At 56.4% G+C, this 24,523-nt stretch overlaps 1 protein-coding gene across 1 annotated transcript in view; it reads left to right on the top strand.

The window, feature by feature from the left end:
- The first annotated feature begins 3,549 nt into the window (after positions 1–3,549).
- The window catches only part of PKP1 (plakophilin 1), a 45,928-nt gene continuing 24,954 nt past the window's right edge, over positions 3,550–24,523 (top strand). Inside the window, exons 1-2 of the mRNA XM_055318986.1 lie at positions 3,550–3,851; positions 12,603–12,709. Of these exons, the coding sequence (XP_055174961.1) occupies positions 3,650–3,851; positions 12,603–12,709 (309 nt within the window). The 5' untranslated portion in view covers positions 3,550–3,649. The remainder of the gene's footprint in view (positions 3,852–12,602; positions 12,710–24,523) is intronic.

Genomic DNA, 24,523 nt, shown 5'->3' on the forward strand with positions numbered 1-24,523 from the left:
TCAGCTTGGGGCTGGATCTCAAGAGTTGTGAGTTCAAGCCCCACACTGGGCTCCATGCTGGGCCTGGAGCCTACTTATCAATCAATCAATAAATACTTGTTGAATAAGTAAATCCGTATTCCGTTTCTTAATGAATGAAACTTCAGGTCACAGGGTGTTTGACTTCCAAGAGCACGGCAAGCCCTGGGTGTTGAAAGTGAAATCTGGGTCACAGGTATTGCTGGCGGGAAGGCAGCAGAGAGAATTAGAGCACCATTCAATGCTCATTCATGCTAACACCTTTGAGGATGATAATTTCCTCATCTTGTTTCAGAATCAAACCGAAATTAATTCAAGAGGCTTTTCCCACACGCTCCACATGCACTAACTCAGATGAACTCATACCCCTTAGAGTTTTGTAGCCATCTAAAAATCTGTTCTGCGACTTGCCTGAAAGCATTTCAGAGCTCAGCTCATGGGGCAGAGTCTCACTGACATCTAATCCTTCCCTCTTAGGAGTGTTACCCTCGTCCCAGTCCTGTCTCTGAGGCAGGGCCTCACATGGGGTGGGGCTCAGGCAGGCAGAAGAGAGAGGTGATGGAAAAAGCTCCGGCCTGCTGGCTCAAAGCCATGCACTGAGCCCCAAACCAATCCGTCCAGCCTGAATATACTCGCTCATCTTGGGCTAGAACGTGTGGCCGACCCTCTTCCTTCCCTTCTCCCAGGTGGGAAGTCTGACCTTGGTCCAAATCAAGGCTTCACCATTGACTTAACCTTTCTGTGTTTCCAGTTCTGCAGCATAATACCTCCTCAGGGGTTATTGGGAGGATGACATCAAATAATATAGGCCAAGCAGACTTGCTACTGGCTCTGCAGATATTAGCACTCCCTCAGTCCACTGCCAGGCTCCCCTTCACTCTGATGTGGGGTAGGAGAGACAAAGAAAATGTCGTCCAGAGGAGGTGCTTCAAGATTCCCCTGTCTTACGTAGCCCCATGGGGGATATCCAGATCCCGGGGTGTTAGGGCGAGGGTGGATTTGGTGAGCTATCAAATCTACCTCCACTCCTTACAGATCTGGTGCCAGGCCAGAGGCAGGGACTGGTCTGGCATCATGAAGGTAGTTAGTGACACAACTGGAACCGGTACACGGGTCGCCGGACTTTCATGCCACGTGATAGAAACAGATCCTGGTAAAAGATTGATCCATGGAAGGCTTTTGAGCCTTCTGCTTGTCACCGGGAAATCACAAGGAGGCGGCCCGGCACTACCACGGGGTGCCCAGACTCTGGATCCAGGGTGCCTGTGTTTGGCCCTGTCTCTGCCACTCACCAGCTCAGTGGCCCCACTGAGCCTGTTTCCTCATCTGAAAAAGAAAGATGATGGCCTTGACACTGCTACTCACCTTGTAGGATCACTGTAAGGATTCGGATGAGATGGTCCATGCAAAGGGCCCAGAACCGTACCTGGTTTGTAGGCTGACTGCTTGAAGGAGCATAGCAAATGTTGGATATTGCTGTCAATGTATCAAAGGAATGTCAAGGTCGAAATAACCGAGAAACTGAACTTCGTATCTGGGAACAATTTTAAAGATGATCAGTTTCAGCTTCCAGGGGCTACAGTACGGCCTTTCATAGCAGTAGAGGCTGTGCAGTCACCTTCGTCAGGGCTCTTCCGCATGCTTGAGGTAGCAAAATTATCATTATATAAAGACGTAATTAACATTTATTGTAGCTAGCATATTAGGTTTTAGATAGGGCAAATGTGTGATACAATGCAGTTGTATTTTTATGTGCTGTTATGTATACTTTATAGTACACTCGGGCCTTTATATAATCAGTGAGCGCTGTACTTTAATGCCCATTTTATAGGACTTTTATAAGGGAGGTCAGATAGTATGGAGGGAAGAACAGTGACCCAGGAGTCACCAGGCCTGAATGGAATGAAGGCTTTGCCTCATATTAACTGGGTGACACTGGGGCAAGCTGTCTCCTCTCCTCATCGGAAAAATTGGGAGGCTGGGCTGGATGATGTCCAAGGATCCACCCAGCACTGACGGCCCATGGCTGGAAGCAGGATCTTAAAATTTCGAGCGATGATAGAGGTCTATGGGTGTTGGACTTCTGTACCCACGGCATGTTGTTGGTCACATCTCTGATTTATTTGATGCTAAGCTCTTAGGAAGACAACCCTCGATTATAAAACTATTTCTCTTGGAAACTACGATCTGCTTTACAATACTCTGCTCCCCGCATGGCTACCCCATGCATGATGGGGAAAAGCAGGGGCTCCCTCCATATAACATCCACTTCTCGGGGAATGGGCAAGTGACCTTCACGAGGTCCCTGAGACTGTCGCTCAGGTTTTGCAATCCTTTGTCATAAAATTCCCAACTAGCATAGACTGATGGCCCCTTCCTCTGCAGATCAGAAGGGCGAACGAAAAATGGACTAAGCGAGCTGGGAGCGTGAAATACAAAGGGCAGCTGAAGAGGCAGCTGTGGTCGTGTAGCACAGCTGCAGGACTCCCCAAGAGTGAGGAGCTGACGGGATGGCACACTCCGCGGTTCAAAAAGGATGTCCGGAATAGGAATCCTGAGTCATCAAGAAGAGCATGACTTATGTGACCATCCTCTGCTTAAGGAGGGAAGGCAGGGCGTGATGCCATTTAGAAAGATTTCCATCAACACAGTTTTTAAGAATCCTCAGCCTCTTTTAAAACCCTCGGCTAGCCTTGTGCCTGGGACCGTACTCCACGTACATCACTATACATGTGTCCCCAGGGGTTTGCGTGTCTAGGAGAATGCACCCACAAGTCCCGGAATAGCTAGTCCAGAGTGGGGCAGCTTTATGGGGCAGGCAGCCTTCCAGGCTGCCGGGAAGGATCTGAGGAGGATACAAGTTAGACTTTAGGTCGGCTAGCTTTCCTGCTCATTCACCCATTCAACAATATTTTTACCGAGCCCCTAATGTGTGCCAGCCCCATTTTACGCCCGACGTGTGGAGTCTCAGAGGACACACTGTTCACACGGCCTTTCCTCCGGCGTGCCCGGACACGGCAAGTGTACTGTTCCTTTGTGTCTCCAGTCGGGTCCTTGAGGCTTCATGCCCCCACCCCAGCCCCCTGGGGAGGAAGCCGCCTCAGAGTAGGGCGGTTGTCCCCGTAGGGTTGAGCGCGCCTTGGGACAGGGGCTGTGCTTCAGCGCTTGGCCTGGGAGCCCCAGCACGGGGCTGGTCTCGCCACGACCCAGGGCAGCAGGTGGCCGCCAGCTCTCCCCTGGGGCCTGCTCCAGACCGGCCTGTTCCTCGAGAGAGAGAGAGAGAGAGAGAGAGAGAGAGAGAGAGAGAGAGAGACGTCTCCCTGGGTTCCCCAGCCGAGCGCATACTTTGTCCCTGAGCGAGCAGGGACAGGACGGAGGGGCGTCTCCTGGCCTCGCCCCTGCACGTCACGGGGGAGGGCGGCGGGAGAGGGGAGCCGAGGGCGCAGGGCCTGGGCCCTGCCCCCAGGAGCACCGCGGCGCGCGCGGCGGTGGGTGGCGCAGGGCGGGGGGCGGTATATCCAGTCGGACGGAGGGCGGGCCCGCCAGTGGAGCGCAGCGCGGGGACCCGCGGCCAGGCAGGAGCGCACCGCTCGCTCTATGGGCCTGGGGAGCCGCCGACGCAGCCGCAGCCATGAACCCCTCGCCGCTCAAGACCGCCCTGGCCTACGAGTGCTTCCCCGACCAGGACAACTCCACGCTGGCCCTGCCGTCGGACCAGAAGATGAAGACGGGCACGTCGGGCCGCCAGCGCGTGCAGGAGCAGGTGATGATGACCGTCAAGCGGCAGAAGTCCAAGTCCTCGCAGTCGTCCACCCTGAGCCACTCCAACCGAGGTAAGGGCTCTGCGCCCCTGCGCCCCTGCGCCCCTGCGCCCCTGAGCCCCCGCGCGCCCCTGCGCCCTTGCGCCCCCGCGCGCCCCTGAGCCCCCGCGCGCCCCTGCGCCCTTGCGCCCCCGCGCGCCCCTGCGCCCCGGCCTCCCCTGGGCCGGCGGCGGGACCCAGGCGGCGCCTCCCGGGCTGCGGGCGGGGGCGCAGGGGCGCGGGAGGGTGGCCCGGGACTGAGGGCGGCCGCAGGTGCACCGGCTCAGAGCCCAGAGCGCGCCGACCCACCTGCCCCAGGACCACCGCCCTGCCCACCCCGCCCCTGGGCTCGCCGGGGCTCCCCAGTGCGGCCCCTCACCCCGAGCCCCGACCTGGGGTGCCCAGGCCCGCAGGCTCCAGGTGCGGGAGGCCCAGGGCGCACAGAGGCTGCAGACCCAGGACGCCCCCGGGCCGTGCGCCCCCCGCCCCGCAGGCCCGGCAAGGGCGCCTGCAGGTGCCTCTGTCCTCAGTGGCCACCGCAGAAGCGCCCTCCTCCCCCATACCCCTCACTTGGCTTGAGCGGGAAGGAGCAAGCGTCAGCGGGTTGGCAAGGCTGCAAATGCCAGGAGGCACCGGGGCTGAGCGCTCACCGCGAGCACTTGCCCAGTTTAGGTGCCCAGCCCCATGCCCCCCGCTGGTGCTGAGGTCCCCCAAGGGGGGGGGGGGGCTCGGAGAAAGCATCCTTGAAACTCCAGGAGGAAGGGGCGGCATCTGACAGGGACATTTGTGGAGAATTTTTAGACCACGAACCTTAATACAGAGGCTTCCCAGGAAGAATTACACGCCAACTAGCCAACGTTCTGTTTATTTGTGTGTTTAGTTAAATTTAGTAAATACTGATGAAAGATTCTACAGCCCAAACCAGTACACCCACCAAGAGTTATTTAGGGAGTCGGGCCCCTAAGAGAGGGTAAGGGGAGCAGCGGGGGTGGCTAAGAGGAAGGAGGCAGGGAGCCCTGGCACCTCCCGCCACACCCTTTTCAGCTCACATTTCCTCCTGGGCCTGGCCTCTCTCCCTCTCCCCCTCACTCCTGAGCGACCCCTGTGTTGAGCTGAGGGAGGGAGAATGGCTGGTTGAGCGCTTCCCTGGACCCTGAACTTAAAAGCTCTTTGCTGCTGTGTGTGCCCTTCGCCCTGGCCTGGGCTCCTGGTCCCCCTCTTGCCAGACTTCTCCTCAAGGTCGCACAGACTCCAGGGCATTTGCCGCCTCTTTTATTTAGTGCTTTGGTAGCTGCTCACTATCCTTTTTTGGAAGTAGGTTTGAGATCATTAAAAAAAAAAAAAAGGTGTCCCCATTTCTGGCCACAGCCCAGTCACAGCTCAAGACAACCTACTCTCATCTCTGCGCAAGACTTACCTGTCCCCCTCCCGCTCCCATGTCATCCCTGGCCTGAGCTGCAGGCTCACAGCTCCAGAAAAATCTCAAAAATCCCGGGTGCCCCGAATACCCCTTTTTCTTCCCACCAGTGGGGATGCGGTGAGTGTCCGTCATCATGCGGTGCCCTTTCTGGCTCTGCCCTTCGTGGGTAACATCCCTCTGATGGGATCTCCTTCTCTCCGTCCCGGGGTCCTCCAGGGGGCTTCAGCCAGGTGAGGGGTGACCTCCCTGGCGAATGTGTACCTCTCCGGAAACAGGCCTCTTCAAGGACTGACCCTGTAGGTGTGTCCCCTCTGCCCTCGGCTCTGGCCAGGTTCCCACAGGGGCAGTTTCCCCAGAGGCGTCCTAGGTGGAAGAGGCGGTTAGGTCACTTGGAGCTGGTGTTTCTGGTTTATCTGGCTTTGTTTTCATCAGATTCCCCCTTCTCTTCATCAGAACCGCCCAAGCATTCCCTATTTGCTCAGTGGCCATCCCTCCCAACTCTGCTGTCTCTTTTTGTGTTGGTTTCTATCTCATGCACCTGCTCTGGCTGCTGGGAGGGGCGAGCTGGCCGTTGTGGAAGGACCAGGCCCACCTCATTTCCTTAACCCCTCCTGGACTCACCGGAATTCTCCAAGAGAGAAGAGTCCCATTCTCGAGGGTATCTGGTTCTCTGGGGGCCCCTGAATCCTACCAGGGCTCCTCTGGTTAAGAACATCCGCCCCAAAGAAGGCTGGCCACACCTCACAGGCTGCCCGGCAGGTAGCCACCACGCCTTGTACCCCACAAAGGACAGTCAGGAATCAGCGACTGGTGGTCCCAGCCATAGATCCAGCTTTTCTCCAGGGTCTACCCCGCTAGGGTTTTCTTCTGTCTTATTGGTGAGGGGGAATTGAGTCACCAGGGGTTGGGAGAGGAGCTCCACAGAAGGAGCCTGACACCCAGTACCTATTTCCACCCATGCCTTCCCCAAAACACAGCAGAGGAGATAGATGCCTGGCCCTGGTCAGGACATCCCCGTGGAGGGGGGGCTCCGGGGTCGGGACACCCTGCGGGAAGAGGTGCCTCTCAACCTGCCTGACCTTCTGGGTCTTTTTCTGAACCGGCTGCTAAGTATTGCTCTCCTGTGCATCAAGGGTGTCCTCATGTGCGTGCGTCAGGGTGCCTTCTCCCACTGTGTGGAAGCAGGAGGAAACCCAGGGGCTGGGGCTGCCCAGCCTGAGATCTTGGCTGGGGAAACTCGGCCTGCCTGAGCGGGGAGGTCCCCACAGGTGCTCCCCATGAGCCACCCTGCTGGGGACCAGGAGCACCCGTTAGGCAGCCCAAAAGGAATACTTTCCCACCCTCAGGTTCTGTAGAACTTCACTTGGAATCTCTTCCTAACGCTTATCCCGAATCTCATTTGGTCCAACTTGAACGCTGCCGTCACCGTGAATACACATCACGCGCGGAGTCTAAGGACACGGCCTTTCTTTCTCGGATCACTTCTCATTCCAGGGAAATCCCGACGCTAGCAGCGTCCTTGTCCTTGTTTGTCTCACTACCTGCGTAGACAGCTGTGATGTGTTTTTTGTTTTTGTTTTTGTTTTTTTTTTTACTTTCAACCTTCTCATAACTACCATTTCTTATGTAAAATGGCCAAACCTGTATTTCTCCCTGGTCGGAGATAGGGTTGGGCCCCCCTGGGGCTAGGGAAGGTGCCTGTCCCCTGGTGCGTCAGGCTGCATCTGTCCCTCACGGGGCAGTGACTAGTCAAGGCCTTCCTAGGGGGCAGGCTTGTGCTGGCTTGGTGGCCCGGCCCCCACAGGGGAAGGCCCCCGCCTCGGACCCGCCTTTGTTGGCTTTTCTGTATTTGCAGTCGGCTGTGTGGCTGCATAAACCTCTGCCGGAGTGAGGATCAGCTCAGTCTATTCTCTTGACAGCTGTCCCTTCCAGATGTCGACTTCTGGGGTGGGTTTCTGGGGCCCGAATCTGGCACGGGAGAGAGTAAAGGGTGTCTTCGCTTTACCTTGTTCCAGGAACAAAACGCCCTAATTAAACTTCAAATGAACCAATTCCTGTTTCTTTACAATGTACCTTGGCTTGAAGTGAAGGTTTTACCAGAATTTCCGTTTGCCTGTTACAACGCATACAAAAATGCCAGGTATTCCAGAATGTTTCACAGCAGAGTTTGTTTCCCTGGATCCCGCTCCTTTGCTAAATAAAGCTCATTGGCAGAGGTTGGAAAAAAAAAAAGAAGAAGAAGAAGAAGAAAAAGAAAAAGAAACCAACAAATATTTCTCCCCACGCACCAAACTGTAAATACCAATAAGCCAATCCCTCCAGGTCTAGAACTCGGGGAACTGCTTCTGTCGTGGGCTGCGACCCCTAGAGGGTGTGTGATCTTTGGACAAAACAAGGTGCGAGAACGTTAGGTATCCTCCCGAGGCTCCCACGGGCACATGCACACCCGCGCCCCTGCACGGACGCACACGCTCTCCGCCGCCTCGCAGTGGTGCTGGGGCAGGAGTCCAGCCTGCGGCCCGGACGCTGAGCGCTGCCTGCGCGGATTGCCGGCTGCTGTGTGACGGCGGCCGAGGCACGGCCCCCTCCGGCTTCTGCAACTGTGCGACATGGGGTTAGGTCACCTCCCAAGTGTGCTGTGGTGGTGATCATCGGAGATAGATTGTGTCGCTCCCTGCCCTGCGCACCGCTCCCCGAGCCGCCTGGAGCTGTCCTTCCAGAAGGCTCCTCCTCGCAACCTGTGGCCCTCATGGGTTCTCAGCATAGAAGCCAGAGAGACACGGGCCCTGGGGGGCACAGATCAGGCCGTGGAGGCACAGGCGGTGCAGATGCCCCGTGGCCAGGCCTCCCGAGGAGCCAGGGAGAGGGCGCTGGGGGATGCGGGGGGACACGCACTGCGGGGGACCTCGGCCCTGTTGCAGCCTGTTGGTCAGGCAGGCGGATGTCAGGAGCGCCTTGTCCCGGCAGGACCCCGGTCCTGGGCTCAGGAGTGGGGTGGGGATCTAGTGCAAGCAGATCCCTTGCTTCGGGGAGTCCCCAGCCTCCCTGCTTTTGGGAGAAGGGCCCATAAGTGCATGCGCACACAGTACGGAAGCCACAGCCAGCACGGAGTGAGCAGAGCAGCTGACCAGAAAGCTGACAGGGTTACGCTGGAGGGTTTGGAGTGCCCAGGGCCGGGTGGGGTCTCGCCTCTAGAAGAAGCTGATTTTTGTGCAAGGTTTTGAATGCAGGGAGAGGGTTTGACCGAGACGAAGAGAATGTTTCAGGTGCGGTGGGTGTGACCTATTTGAAAGCTTGGAGGTGGAAGGGGATGAGTCACCCCCTGCAAAGGTCTGGCCGTCCGGTCTGGTCGGAGAGAGCCGTCCGCGTATGCTCACAAAGAAGCTGCCTCCCTTTCAAAGCTTTGGTAGGCGAGGAAGCTCGCGTTGGCCCTATGACACAGGGGAGAATCAGATCATTGTCTCGGGCACCAAAGGGAAGCAGCATCCAGGGACGCTGATGGTCCGAGTGGTGGATCTGGGGAGATGGCTTTACACCCTGGAACACTGACACGGATGAGACAAGCTGTGTGGACCGAGCTAGCTGGAATTGAGTGTGCACTGGAGAGAGCTGTGCCTTCTCTGGACACTTGCCCTTGACCTTGGGGTTCTGTGGGTGGGCAGATGCCTCCCGGGGACAATGCACAAGCTGGGCTGGCGGCCGGTTCCACCGAGAGGCCACCATCCTTTGAGTCTAGCCTGTGCACCTTTCTGGAGAGAAACAGTGGGAATGCAGGTGCTCAGCTACAAGAGTGGGGGTGATTCTGTGGGGTGAGCTGGGTGCTGGGATCTCCTCCCCTTACCACCCCTGATACCAAGCGTGCTCCTCAAGGAGGGGGCTGTGCCTGTCCTAGAGCTGCTCTCAGATCCTCTGTCTGCCTCCATTACCCCCACCAGACCAGGGACGTTTTTTGGTGGGAAGAGAGCCTGGTTGAGTGGCCTTCAAAGGCTCTGGGCCTGGGCTGCGATTTGGGGGATATGGAGCCTCCAGGCTCCTAAAGCGCCTCCACCATGAGGGGTGGGTAGGGACAACTGGTTGAAAGAAAGGGCCTGCTCAGGCCAGGTGTGGCCACATCCCAGCCAGAGCCATGCCCTGTGCCCCAGGTCCCAGGGAAGGAAGAGACGCGGCGCTTGCTGCAGTGGGTGCCCGAGGTACGTGATGATGGACGCTGGCACGGTCATGAGGTCCTAGCACTGTTCCGAGGGCGCAGTCAGCCAGCGGCCACGGGACCGGGTGGAGTCGATCAGGAGAAGCTCCCTAGAAATGAGGGACTAGCTGGGGAAGGGGACACTGTCAGAGCCATTGCCATCACTGTCACTGAGAGCCCCCGTGTTCTTGCTGTCGAACCTGACTTTCCAAGGGTCACGTGCACCAGCCGGACACCCTAGGGTCAGGAGAGGGGAGCAGCACTCTTATTAACAGAGCTCACCTCCTACCTGCACCTCTTTGGTCATCGGGCACATCGCAAAGTGTGACTTCAAGTAGGCAACTTCTCTGGACTCCTCCTCTACCTCAGAACCTTGGGCCCCAAGTGCAGCTGCCTTTCTGCCAGAAAAGCAGCACTGGCTGGCGTGATGGCAGCCTCGTTCTCACAAGGAAGGAAGCAAAGCATCTTAGGGTGGGAGTCAGGTGCTCTGGTCCCCGATTGCAGATGGATCTTAGGGAGTGCCTTCAGGAGCCACCGGGAAGGGCCTGGCGGCCTTGGCCCCACCAGAAGTGAGTGTTATAGCCCACACCTGTCATCACTAAAGTCACCACTGGGACACAGAGACCGGCTTTTGGAAGCCTAGGGCATTCCAGAGGTCTTATTCACCCCTGCCTCCATGACAGAGAACTCCCTACCTCCCACATGGAGAGAATTATGTGAGAGGGAGGCAGGCAGGTGCAGGGCATGGAGGGAGGAGATGCTTCATCTGATGACTGAGAGGGTGAGTGATGTCACTGCTGACAGGTTGCCTTTTGAGAAGAAGTGGAGGCCCCGTGGGAGCCTGCCCTCCACTGAGCCTCCTGGGGATGCCTCCCCTAGCAGAAAGCCTCGCTGGGGATCCATAGAACCCTTTGTCTGTCACCACCCCAGATTTTCCACCTGAAAGCAGCTGCTGACCCACACCTGAGCAGGGATATCTCTTGGGGCAACGGCCAAGTGAACTCTGGCCTGTCAAACCCTGGAAGAGATGATAGAAGTAGGCTGGATGGAGGGAAGTCAGATGAGACCAGGCTGTCAGCTGCCTCAGGACCTGACCGTGCGTGTCTAGGGTCCTGGTTGCAGTCCCTTCCCTGGTATGAGCTGGTTCTGGGTGTCTGAGCCCATGAGATTGCCTCCAGGCTCCTCCTGACAGAGGCTGCCTTTCCAGGGGGGGCAGCTTCCCAAGAAAGGAAGAGGAACAAGCTGCCTGCACTCAGTAGGGGAGCTTGGATGAAGTCAGAGGCTCAGGAGTCAGGCCTGGGCCCGCAAGACACCTCTCTCTGGGAGGCCCCCGAGGCGGGCAGCAAGGAGGTGGCGGCGCAGCCTTTGATGTCGCCCCATCTTCCTTGCAAGCTTCTCTGAATGCCATGGGGCATGAGTTACTATAATCACACAGCCATGGAATGCTGGGGCTGTGTTGGGCCTTTGGGGTATACAGAGGCCAACCCCTTCATTTCACAGAAGAAGAAGCTGAGGCCCAGGGAGAGCAGGTGACTTGCCCAAATGTCAGAGCCAATGTCAACACCTCTAGGCTCCCAGGGCAAGTTACCTCTGCCACGGGCGATCACCCTAATGGCCTGTTGATCCTCCGTGATGGCAGGGTGGGAATCAGGGCAGTGCCCCCTCCTATGTGCTACGGGGTGGCCTCTGGCTGGCTTCGGCCAGAGGAAGTGGCCCCAGGCAGAGACACCTGCCACATTCCAGAGCTGCCCCTCTGCTGTTCCTTCTCTTAGCCCAAATACTCCAGTCCTCCTACTGCCTCCAAAAGGCTTGGGAATCTGAGCGGGTGTGGCGGGTGGGGAAGGAGCTACTTCGGCTGGGCAAGATCACTGTCAAGCCCTTCCCCCTACACAGGGTTTCTGATGCTGGAGTCTGACCATCACTTCAGAGAAAAGAAGTGCGCATCCCCCTTAGGAGGCTCTCACTGGATCCCACTTTCCTTTCCCTCCTCCCCCCAGAGGGCTCATCATTTAACTAACGAGTGTGGGGCAAGCTTTGCTCCGGATGTCCAGGCCGCAGAGCGATGGCATTCCCCTCACGCAGAGCCAGTGTTGGGAATGGGACAGCAGGCAGGATGTGGCTCGGGTACAGACAGCAGGACAGTATGTGTTTAGAGGTAGGAGAGATCACCTTGGGCAGGGCTGGTCAGAAGAGGCTTCTCCAAAGGGATGAGATCTTGGACTTGACCTTGAAAGATGGGCGAGATCTGAATGTCGTGGCCGAGAAGGGAAGGCAGACTGGCAAGGGGCCTGGTATGAGCAAAGTCGTAGGCATGTCCCCGTCAGCCGTGCTTCAAGGACAGTAAGACAGCCAACAGACCAGCTTTTGCCGGTTGGGACTGTTCTTTAGGGTCCACCTGCCATCTGGTGAAGAGGAGAAGGGAAGGTAGCCCCACCAGGAGCCCAAAATCCAGTTCGGATTTCTGGGATTCAAATCCATTTTGCTCCTAATAACCCTAATGACACTCTGTCCTCTTGCAGAGCCTGTCATTTGTGGGTCTCCAAGCACTCTGAAAACATTAATTAATCCTCACTGGGGCCTTTGAGGTTGGTGGCCACCCCCCCTTCACCATCTAGAGCACCTAGGAGATGAAGGAAGGGACAAAAGATCACATCGTCACTAGCGGGGGGCCGGACTGAGGTTTGAAACCAGAGGCTCACCCTGAATTGGCCTCTAATCAGCCTTCCCTGCTCTGTGGCTCTGACCCCGGGGCTCTGGACCTGGAATGCTGAGATCCTGCCAGCCGTCCCCCAGTGGGGAGCTTATCCTCGTGGACCGGGGAGTCGTGATTCCCTGGAGTGGACTGGCGGTGCTCCACGGCCCTCCAGGCCATCTCCTGACTTGTAGGTGTCAACTTAGCCCAAGCAGCAGGGAGTCCTTCCGTCAGCCCAGGGAGGGCTCGGCCGAGATTTGCAGAGCTGTCCCTGCAGCAGCCTGCGTGCGCCCTTCCTTGGCCCTGGCTGTGGAGGGGGTAGAGAGAGAGAGGTGGCGAGCGGATGATGTATTTCCTACCCTCCTCCTTCAAGAGCTCAGACCTGGTCTCCTCCACGGGGCGCGGTGGACCCGGATGCTGCGGGGAGGAGAGGCGAGTGACCAGCATGGCCATCACTGTCCTAACCCCCTGCCTTTGCCCCCCAAGGTTCCATGTACGATGGCCTGGCCGACAATTACAACAACTATGGGACCACCAGCCGGAGCAGCTACTACTCCAAGATGCAGGCGGCGAATGGCTCATGGGGATATCCGGTAAGGAGCTGCTTCCATTCCAAAAGACCTGGCATGTTGGTGGGGATGGCTTAGACTTTACGGTCGGGCAAACCTGCACTGGTTCCTGAGAAGAGTGACACCGGGTGGGAAGGGGCTGCTTTGGTCCGCGAAGTGAGGCCCAACAGCCCTGACCTGACCGGGGCCATTGGCTTGGCCATTATTTCATGGATGGCTCTTAGTGTCATCTCCTGTTCGGGCTGATTGGATATTGCCAAGTGTCTCAAATGAGAGTGTTTTAGAAAAACATAAAGAAAACAGCCTATTTTCCTAAATGTCTGATATGATCATGGATTTGAGAGAAGTTTGAATTCTTGAGTTCCATTTGTGGATTAACTGAGGAGACCTCCCTGTTCCGTGTGTGCTGATGACCATGGAGAATGCTCTAGAAGTCCCCTGGGGCTGGAAGGGCATGTCCCCTGCAGTGATTCTTGGATAAGAGGGTGCATGCTGGACTGGAGTGTTGCTTGAGTTTATAAGTTGGGCGGGGGCCCCTGGCTGGCTCAGTTGGTGGAGCATGTGATTCTTGATCTCAGGGTCATGAGTTTGAGTCCTACGTTGGGCTTGGAGTGTCTGTGTCTATAAGGTGGACAAACCTGGATCCAAATTCTATCTCTGCTATTCACTGAGCATGTGGCCATGGGCAAGATATTTCTACCTCTGGGCCTAAGTCTCCTCATATCTAAAATGGATATAACAAAGTCTATCTCATGGTGTTTGTTGTCAGGATTAAATGAAATAATGTGCCTGGAAAAAAAAAAACTGATGACAATCAGTCTTAAGGTTATTTTTTCTATCAACATAGGTAGAGATGATCCTAAATCCTTTAATCCTGACCCTGTCACTGCCTTTCTGTGTGATTTCCAACCACTATGCCCATCCATCCATTACTGAACAAATATTTATTTAGCTCTACCCCTGCACCAAGGTCTGTGGTAAATGCTTCGGTTCAACCATACAAACCAGTGTACGGGGTTTCCTCTACTCGAAAATCAGGGATATTGGGCTCAATGACACCCCGTCTCTAAATTCTATGACTTCCATTTATTTTTTGCCAGTTTCAACATTAGCCTGTGTGGCTCTTGGGACTTCTTTTGTGAGACATTATGCAGCTGGAGTGAAAGGCTGCTTTTCCAGGGAGCCTGGGGGCACTGTCTTCTTGGGACTCCAGGTGTCAGTGGCATTTGCTTGGAGTCCTCGTTGTTTACAGATGTCACCTCTGGGTTTTGGGGTTTTGGGGTCCTGGGCAAGGGAGAGGGTAGGTGGTTTATGAGTCAGGTCTTCTTTTTGCTCTCAGTTCGAGCCTTCCTTCCTAAGCTCTTCTTGGGGCTAATTTGGGAATATTTGCCTTTCTTGCATGTTACAGGGTAGGGACCGAAGGGAAGAATTAACATTCCTCCTGCAAATCTATTCCCCTCCCATTTTTCTAATTTTTTTTTTTATGGCAACTGATACCCTCAGTGCAACTGATAGACAGTTGACTGAGCCCATATGTGGCTCAGACGCGGATAAAGTGCTTTGACATCACGCGTGATGACCAGAGAGAATCTGACTTAGAGAAAGCGGCTTAGTAACGCAGTATAAAGGCTTCTGTGAGACCCCGGGAAGGCGGATCACTGGACTGGACCAGCAGGCGGAATGAGCAATCCTGCCGCCTGTGTGGCTGTTACTCGTCTTTACGTCTATTCTGCTACAGATCAGAGCCGGGAAAGCTTAGTCAGGTCCTTTCGGGCTCTATGACTCCGTGGCTCTGAGACTTCGGATAAACCTCTTACCTTCTCTGGGGATCGGTTTCGCGTCTGGGAAGTGGGAATAGTGGGAATGAGGATCTGTGTGTGTGGACTTCACCCACAGGTCGATGTTACATTAACAGGGAGTGTTATCAGAGGGGCAGCGCGGGGTCATTGCCCTGGAAACTGGCAGCCAAGAACTGCAAAGCGCCTCTTTCAGAGGTCTTTCCTTTAAAAAGAAAAAAAAAAATCTCCACCTGGCCCACGTTGGGCATTTCTTCTGGTTCATCAACTCCGTCCTCAGTAATCTCGGCAGCTCCGGATGCTCCCAGGCTCTCCCACCCCTCCCCGCGCCTGTCTTCTGACAGTCCATGAAAATGCCTTCCTTTCACGCGCCCCAAGGCCCAACCCTCCTTCCTCCTTCTTCGCTGGCGGGACTTCAGACATGACTCACGTCAGGGTAGCTGCTGAGGCACGTCCTGTCTCCTCTCCGCTCAGGAGCGGCTATGGGAACGGCGAAGAGCGCGGCACACATGAGGTTTTGGCAGAGGGAAGGGGGCGAGGTGGCGAGGAAGTGGAATGATGGATGTTGGAGCCAGGCCTGCAGCCAGCCAAGGCCGGGGCAAGCCCGACAGGGCCAGGACCGGGGAGGGGGCGAGAGGGACGGCCGGGAGCAGGCTCAGGGCCGGGCGACCTACGCCGCGGGCTCTCCCGGGGCTGGTGGCCCTCTCGTCTCCCCCTTCGGCTGAAGGCAGCACGGGGACCCGGGGGGCCCGAAGCTGCCGGAGGACGATTCCCGCCGCCTTCACATTCGCCCCGTCAGCCAGCCCGTGTGGGGCAGGTCGGGCCGGGCAGGGGACAAGTGCCCCGCAGACACCCAGCCGGCGGGGTCCTCTCACCCTCCGTGCCCTGGCAGGGGAGCCGTAGAGCCAGGGTCGGAGGATGACCCGGGCTGAGCTTCCTTGGCGTCCCGGGGTCTGCGCCCCTCTGCCATCGCTCCCAGGATCCTGCGACCCTCTAAAAATTTTTTTTTAGACCCAACTATCCGTGTCATTTAGGAGCTATATGATGTAGGAAAGCCAGCCTTGTTCCTTTGCTGTCATGACCTGTGTTTGACCAGGGACAGTATTAGCCGCCCTGAGCGCCTCACTCCTTAGATCTGGCTCCAACGAACATCCCAAGAGCCATCATCAAATAAAACCTCAAACAGAGTTAGCCTGACACACAAGAGGCATCGGGGGGCTTAAGGGAAAGAAAAGATGGATCCCAAGACCAGTCACTGGCCCAGTCAGCTCCCTGCTGGCCGCACCAACCTCCTCCTCCTCCAGGGTGGTGCAGATCTCAGGGAGGAGCCGGGGTGGGGGGGCCAAGGGTGGGGGCAGTTTCCAGCGCCCCTGCTCAGTTTCTCGGGTTGAGCCTCTGCCGTTCCCTTCCGGTTCTCAGAAGCACACTAGTGAGATGCTCGGGCCCCAGTGGGGTTGACACCGCACAGCTGAGGCCGGGCAGGTTCCCAGAGGGCAGATCACTCCGCAGGGTCACACGGCTGCTCACGAGGACGGCACCCAGAGCCCCGCCACCCAACTCCCGGTCTAGTGGGGTTCTGCTCTCCGTACTCCAGACTTTCGACGGCCCTGGTGTGTGGGGTTTTCGCGTCGTCTTCCATTTTTGCACCTTAAAATTTTAACACCACAACCGTGTTTTGGGGACCCGCGTGAGATCTGCGAGTTTGCATCTCTTCATCTCCTCCCTCCTCCCGTCCCCCAACCAAGCCTGCTCTTCCCTTGAGGAGCCAGCCTCGTTCAAAAGAAGCGGGAAAGCAGCCATTCTTTTCCTTCTTAAACCCAAGCCGGATTCACTCGGCTATAAGGGTTAATGGGGGTCGGGGCAGAGAGGCCAGATAAAATGCAATCAATGTTTGGGACACATTTACACTAAAAAGTCATTTGTCATTTACCCGAAATTCCAATCTTGCATTTTTATTTGCCAAACGTGGCAAGGCTAGGTCAGGGCATCTCCCCACAGCACCCTCTGTAATCAAATACAGGACCCCCCTGAAGTGCTCCCCTCCCGGGCCGGGGACCCAAACAGGGTTACTTCAGGCCATCGCCACTTCTGGTGAAAACGTGGAAGCTGTTTGAGTCCCGTTAGGGGACCTTGTAATGGGTCCCTTGAACACCTTCCTCTGGGTCAGCTGAGACCAACTGGGGCGACGAGAGAGCTCGACGCACTGGAAGGCACAGCCCTTCTGTTCCAAAGCTGGAGACGGGTTCCTACCCCAGGGGTTTGTCCAAGACGAAGCTGAGGCCGGTGGACAATTTTGATTTCCAGGGAATGGCTTTATCTCCTTTTCTGTCATCTCCAGCTCCGATAGATGTTCCTGCTTACAAATCCAGAGGCACACCTTGAGCACTCAGGTCTTCCGGGAGTCACATCAAGTGATGCTCTCGGGTGACGGACTGACCTGGACCGTCCGGCCCACCTGGGCATCGTCAGCCGGGAGTCTGGGCTGGGGGACACCTGGGGCCGTCATATTGAATCACTCAACTGTGCTCACTGAAATCCAGCCCCGTGCTCCCGAGCGTGGGAGTCTCCAGCAGCATAACCAGGGAAAATCCTGCCTTTGTCCTGCTTGTTGACCCCATTTGTCTACTGTAATCCGGGATTCACTGGCAAATCTTTCTCCCAAACCCTGCTTAGCTGAACTCGCCTAACACACACGTCAGTATTTGATGACCCACCCGTGACGGAGTTTTGTGGACAACGTGCTAGGGACCCTCATCCTGAGAAGGACTGATCCTGCCCAGCCCAAACCTGAAGCCACCCGGGTGGCCCCCAGATGAGAGCGCTGGGGTTGGGTTGCATGAAGCTTCCATAGGGGACGGGAAGCCCAAGCACAGTGTTCTCCAGTTAGCCATGTGGCCGGAGTGTCCCCAAAGGCCAGGCCCTGGGCCTGGTACTTCAGAGAAGCTGCCAGAAAGAGACATGACGGGATCCTTGCCCTTGACGCAGAGAAAGAGACCATCTTTACCAACCCACAGTTAACACCGTCTGTTCCCCAAAACACCCCGGTGTGGAGGGGACACTGGATCCAGATCCTGGCTTTGCCCCTTCACCAGCTGTATGACCCAGGCATGTTCTTAACCCGACTGAGCCTCAGCTTGCCCATCTCTGAAATGGGTGAGAATTCCGATTCCTATTCCGAAAGGCAGTAAGGGTTGTGGATCCGGCGTGGCGGGTCCGCAGGGGGAGGCTGGATTCTAATCTCAGCTGCGACAGGCTGCGGGATCTGGGGTGGTCTTCCCCTCTCCAGACTTTGGCTTTCCCATCCATGGGGCAAGGCACTTGGCTCAGATCCCAGACAAGGACCCGGCTGGCTCGGACCTCTCAGGGTCTCTGTGGGACGTGAGAGCCGAGGGCGAGAGGCTACAGGGCGGCAGCCACAGCCTGCAGGGTGGTCTCCCTGGGGGCAGGGGAGGGGCACGTCCTCCAGCTGAGACCCCGCTTCCGGCCTATGGTGGGTAACGGCTTCTGCAGTCCTCCCTGCTTTCATCGGAGCATTTCCCAGCACCAGGAGAACAACAGTTTCATTAACCCTTGCAGCAGGATGGAAAGGCGGCAGGACTCATTCACTGTAGCTTTACGGACAGGAAACAGGCACAGCGACGCTCCAGCTGGCCGCTCCCGACTCAAAACCTCTGGCTTCGCCTCCTCCCCGCTCCCATTCCTCAGCTCCCGATGGCCCTGCCCTCGGGGCCGGCGGGGTTCCTCAGGCAGGGCCCACTGGGCCTCTGTTCTCGAAAAGTCCAGGGCAGGCGAGGTGGAGCGGTCCAGGCTCCCTGTCCCGGCAGCCAGGGCTCCTGCTCCGACGCGTGTGCCAACTCCGGGTCCCTGCTGCCAGCCGGTGACTCACACCCTCAGCCCGGGAGGTGGGAGGGCCTGCAGGGCCCCAGGGTCCCCCCGGCAGAGGAGTCAGCGAGCCTCCTGGCTGAGGGACAGGAGGTGCCCGCGAGGTGAGGGGGCTTGGCCATTTCACAGACGCCGGGCCAGGCCTCAGACGCCCCCGGAAAGAAGCCCGTGGCCGACACCTGCGTCCGGTGTCCCTCAGGGACGGGCCCCTGGCGGGGCGTCCTTTGGTGCTTGATCCTGTCCTCGGGGAGGCCCCTCCTCCTGCTGAGGTCGGGAGCCAGGGAGGCCTCTGCGGAGGCCGGGACGGGCCTCTGCACCACTGGCCCTGATTGTCGCCGGGACCCCGCGCTGGCCCTCAGCTGCCCAGCCGCAGACCAGACAGTGGCTCAGCCCGCCTCCGGCCCTGATGGCCCAGATGCTGTGTCTTTCCTCAGGGGACGCCTCCCGGGCCCACAGCGTGGCCTTGCAGAGGGCCGGGGACGTGCTTCCGGCAAGTGGGTGCCCCGGGCACCCGAGGGTGGGCTCCAGGGGAGCAAACGAGGCCCGGCCCCTGGAAGAGCTGCGCTTGTAGCGGGGCGTGAAAGGAGAGGGGGTGCCCTCGCAGAGAAGATGTGGGCAGACCAGGACCCCCCAGGCCTGGGGCTCGGTCCGGCAGTAGCGCCTGGGTCCTCTTTCCTGACCGATCGCCCCCAAGGAGTGCCAGCTCCAGAGCTCTCGCGAGCCTCCCTGGCCTCTGCCTCCGATTCCTGGAGGCCAGGACCCGGGATGCCGTCGGAGCTGAGCCAGCCTGCTGCCCACCCCTCCCTTCGGGTCCTGAGGAGCTCCAGACCCCGGAGGAGGCAGGGAGGACGGCCACGGGGGCAGGAGGCCGGGCAATCTGGCTGGGATGCTCGGGGGGGGGGGGGGCTTGGTCACTGTCCCCCCTTCCTCCTCACGCCCGCATTCACAGCAGAGCCTCCGAGACTTCAGAGGGAAGATTTGAAGAGTTGGGGATAATTGTAAACTTCTTTATTTTATGCCAGAAAAAAAAAATTAGTGGAGTTTTGTCCAGGGCCTGGTGTTTTGTTTGGTTGCTTGGTCGTTTGGTTTGGTATTTTCTTGGTCCCGACAGGAACCACTGTACTCAACCAACAAGTCTTGAAAGTCCTAACGCTGTGGTTAAAAACAACCGAAGGAGGGAACAGCCGCCGTAGAGGGGATGTAATTAAAAGCGAACGTGCGCAGCACAAGCTGACCTAGACCCCGCTGGCCTCCGTTCCCTCATCTGTGGGGGGGGGGGGGGTCCTGCCTCAGCTCCAGCCCCAGTCCCCGGAAGGAGGAGCTTTGGGCAGGGGCCCCCCAGGTTCTGGGGTGAGCATGCAGGTGGCAGCCCCGGCGCCCTCGTCTGCAGCCGGGCTCCCCGGGGAAGCGCCCGATCTCGAGCATCCCCATCATTTGGTAGTTGAGCGGGTGCAGCCTTCTGAATCTACACAAAGGCTCACACAAAGGCTTATTCCCCCGCCCGATCCTCATCCTCGGTCTCTGTGAGATGGGCGGGAACCATCGCTCGTCTTCTGATTTTCCGTGCAGGGAAGTCAGGCCGCGGGCAAGTGCAGGGACTTGCCCGGTGCCTCACTGCTAGACTTGGCAAAACCCAGTCCAGAGCCCAGTGGGCCGGGGTGAGTCAGGATCTCCTGTCCTGCCCCGCCAGCTGCACATGCTCCAAAGCCAGGAAGCAGGGGGACGGGAAGGAGGTCCGCGAAAACAAAGCCCTGGGTAAATCTCCTGATGCCTCTTTTCTGGTGTCAGAGTTTTCCTCTTGTCACAGAGCTCAGCGAGACAAATGGGGCGGCATCTCCCAAGTGGGTGGAAGAGCCATCCCCACCCTCCGCTGGGGTGAGGCTCAGCATTCTCCCCCAGGGCCCTGGCAAGTCTCTACGAGGCCGTCCTGCCCCGGGAGAGCAAGCTCAGCTGAAAAACAAAATCAAATGGGGTGGGGGTGGGGGCGAGGGGTAGAGACGGGCTGGGCGGGAAGAGAAGCAGCTCTTGGGCCCTAGACCCCCACCCACCCCGTCCTACTCTCCTGCAGGGCTCACAACGCGGAGACCCCAAGGGGATGAAGGTGGGGTTTGTTCAGAAGCACCCAGCTAGGTTGGGAAGCAGGCGTTTGTGACTCCAGTGGGGACTGAATCCTAGAGCGCCCAAGTCCGAAGAAGCTTCTAGGGCACTCTGTAGCTGGAGAAACAGGATCAGAAAGGTGAGATGAGTGCCCAAGGCCGCACAGCCGGACGAGGAAAAACACAGACTGGAACCCCCGGTCTCCCCGACTCCTTGCCCGGAGCACCTCGTCACACTGTTACATCCGGGGACCCTCGCCACTGTGGGCGACTGTTCCCCAAGCCTGCGTGCGTCCCCGGCAGTCTGCTGTCACGATTTTTATGGAATCAGCGACCAGCTGTGATTTATTTCTGATGTACTTCATTTTAAATTTCTTTTTTTTTTTCATTTTAAATTTCAAAGGAAATTTTGAAAGGAAAACGTATATCACTAACTCAGAAGTGAGAAAAAACAAAAAACAAAACAGGACGCTTTGCCCTGGATGAAAGCTGACTATGACTTATAACCAGTACTAATGAATAGAAACAAACAAATCATTTAGTTCCCGGTAGATAAAGCTTTTTTTTTTTTTTTTCTTTTCCATTTTTTTTTTTTCCTGCTCTGAAAGGGAGGCTGGCAAGTACTAAAAAACCTTACTGGCGCCAACCTAGACTTTCTCCTTATGGTAATCAAATGGAAGAAGGAAGAGCTTTCTGTGTGCTTCGGTGTTGGCTATTGAGGGGCGTTAAATGCTCTGATGTCACCTCTCAATCACCAGCGGTGTGTGTCCCACCCTTGGGGGAGATTCTGGGCCGCAAAGTCATCACGCAGGATAATTGTCCTAAAGCTGGTCCAGCAGGTCAGGTGAAGCTGAGAACCAGGGAGAAAATCGCCAGAGCGAAGCCCCCTCCCCGAGGTGACCGGCCACACACCCGACGGAATAGTTTTGTTTCTTTAATGGAGCCTTTAAAGATGATATATATATATATTTTTAATTGTAATTCTTTTTTTTTAATTTTTATTTATTTATGATAGTCACACACAGAAAGAGAGAGAGGCAGAGACATAGGCAGAGGGAGAAGCAGGCTCCACGCACCAGGAGCCCCACGTGGGATTCGATCCCGGGACTCCAGGATCGCGCCCTGGGCCAAAGGCAGGCGCCAAACCGCTGCGCCACCCAGGGATCCCTTGATATATATATTTTTTAACCCTCTGACTCCCTTCACCCATTTCTCCGGCCGCCCCCCACCCCCATTTCTGGCAGCCACCAGTCTGTGCTCTGCGTCTATAAGCATGGGTTTTGTGTATTGGTTCTTGGGGTTTGGGGTTCGGGGTGGATGGGTTTTAGATTCTACATGTAAGAGGGACCCTGTGATCATTGTCTTTCCCTGTGTGACTCATTTCACTTAGCGTAAGGCACTCAAGGTCTGTCCACAGTGTCGCGAATGACAAGGCTTCGTCGTTTTTATGGCTTAGTAATATTCCATTGTATGTGCCTGCACACCACGATTTCTTTACCCATTCATCCGCCGGTGGACACTTCGATCACGCCCATGTCTTGGCCACGTAAACAGTGCTTCAGCGAACGTGGGAACGCACGTATCTTTTCAAGTTAGTGTTTTCATTTTCTTCGGATAAATGGATCACACAGTAGTTTTATTTTTGATTATTCAAGGGAACTCCGTCCCGTCTTCCGCAGGGGCTGCGCCAGTTTGCATCCCCACCAACAGGGCACAAGGGTCTCCTTCTCTCTGCTTCCTCGCCAGCATTTGTTATTTCTCGTCTTTCTAGCCGTTCTAACGGGTGTGAGGTCATATCTCGTTGTGGTTTTGATTTGTATTTCCCTGATAGCTAATGCTGTTGAGCAACTTCTCATGTACCTGTTGGCCATTTGCATATATCTTCTTTGGAAAAACGTCTATTCAGATCTGTCCCTTTTTAAATCAGATTTTTGTTTGTTTGTTTTTTCTATTGAGTTGTAGGAGTTCTTTATGTATTTTGGGTATTAGCCACTTATCAGATAACAGGATTTACAAATATTTTCTCCCATTCAGTAGGTTGCCTTTTCGTTTCGGTGATGGTTTCCTTTGCTCTGCAGAAGGGCTCAGTAAGATGGAGTCCCACTTATTTATTTTTGCTTTTTTTTTTTTTTTTTGCATTGGTGTCAGATTCAAAAATCCATCACCAAGAGTTATGTCAAGGAGCTTACTATGTTTTCTTCTAGCAGTTTTATGGTTTGAGGTAAAGATGATGTTTCTTTTTTTTTAATATTTTATGTATTTATTTCAGAGAGAGCATACACACACGTAAGGAGGAGCAGAGGGAGAGGGAGAGAAGCCCAAGCAGATTCTGAGCTGTGGGCAGAGCCTGGCATGGGGCTCAGCCCCCGGACCCTGGGATTATGATCCAAACTAAAATCAAGAGTTGGCTGCTTAACCGACTGAGCCACCCAGGTTGCCCCTAGATGAGGTTTCTGACTGAGTGTCTGTTGATGGCCCACTGAGCGCTGAGCTCTGTGGGAGGGCTCCCGGGGGCCAGCCTGGAGAGGGTCCACAGGAGATTCTAGGCCTCTTCCACATCTGTCTGGAGCCCTCATCCACTCTTGGAGGCCCCATGGTGCTGGGAGCAGAGTGGGGGTGCTGTGGGAGGAAGCCTGAGAAAAGTAGGGGAGCTCAGAGCCAGCCAGTGGCCCAGCCCCCTCTTCTCCACCCTCCTGACTGTCCCCGAGGCTTGGAGCAGGGTGGCCCAACTCCCTGAGCATGAAGAAGCTCAGCAAGACTTGGCTAATTCCAGAAACTCCAGGCCCAGCCTCAGGCACCAGTCTTGACATGACTCCCTGCTTTCCCAGCCCAATCTAGGTGTGCTCCGTGGTGCATTTGGAATAAGGCGTGGTTGAAAGGGTACAGTCACTTTTCTGCACCTTCACTCTCACGGTCCTGGCCCAGACAGATCAGTTGTCATAACCACAAGGTCTCCTTGCCCACCGGTGTCCCTTGGAGCAAAAGGTCTTCTAGCCCAGGTCTTTGGGCAGTGGTGTTGCATCACACAGCCGAGGAGCTACCGTCTTCCTAAATGTCTCTAAGGATCTCCCAAAATAAGCCAAAAACGGGGGTGGGGGGCAGATACCTCCTATGTCTGCAGCCCCTAGGGAAGGGGCTTCCTAGGAGTCAGGGCCAGCAACTAGCCAGATGCTGGCGGAGCCCCTGCAGGTGCCCCCTAGCTGCAGGGGCTCTTCGCCATTTAGGCTCCGTTCAAGTCACCAGACCCCCGCGGCCCAGCGGCTGGAGGACAGACACCAGGAGGGAAGTTGGAGACCTGAGTCCTGGTTCACCGTCTGCCTCATCTTAGCCGCATGGCCTTAGCCAGCCGTGTGGCCTTGAGCTCTATGAACTTAATAAATGCTCACAGAGAGCATGCGGTGGCTGCCATCTGCCCTGACGCTTCACTGGAGGCAGGAGACGATGGGCGGTGCTGTCAACAGGAGTCTCCAACAAGATGACGACTGGGGAGCTGTTGGCACACTGTAAAGCGCCACGCCGGCTGAGGTGTTCTTACGGTCCGCTCGAGGAACTTCAGGGAAGTGCTCCACGGAGGCAGGTGTGCATATGGGAGTGTGTGCCCACGGGCACACGGGCTCCTCTTCCAGAGTGGAGATCCAGCACCCAAGCCCTGGGGGATCCTCCTTTCATGTGAAATCCTCGGCTTCCCCATCAGCGGGAGTACTTTCCTTCCATGGTCGGTGTCTCCAAGGAGCTCTGTTCTGGGCCACGTAAGCATCTGCCCCTGAGGATGTCCCCACTTCACAGCCCAAAGGCCCTCTTCTTCTTATGTCTGGAAGCACCTCCTGGCCCAGTATGTGGGAGGTGGTCAAGGGGGCCACTGAGCCACCCTCGGACTTCCAGCATGGGGTGCGGGGTGCCGAACTTAGCGGGATCGTCCTGACCCTCGACTATGCTCTTCCAGGAACTGGTGTATCCTCTGAGATTCCGGGATTATTTCATGTCGAAACCTTATAAGGCTCCTTCCCAGGATGAGCAGTTACAGGGACAGTGGGGTCAGCCTCTGGGTTCAAAAGCTGTGACCA

Source organism: Nyctereutes procyonoides, unplaced genomic scaffold (genome assembly GCF_905146905.1).
Source record: "Nyctereutes procyonoides isolate TBG_1078 unplaced genomic scaffold, NYPRO_anot_genome, whole genome shotgun sequence".
Lineage (NCBI taxonomy): Eukaryota > Metazoa > Chordata > Mammalia > Carnivora > Canidae > Nyctereutes > Nyctereutes procyonoides.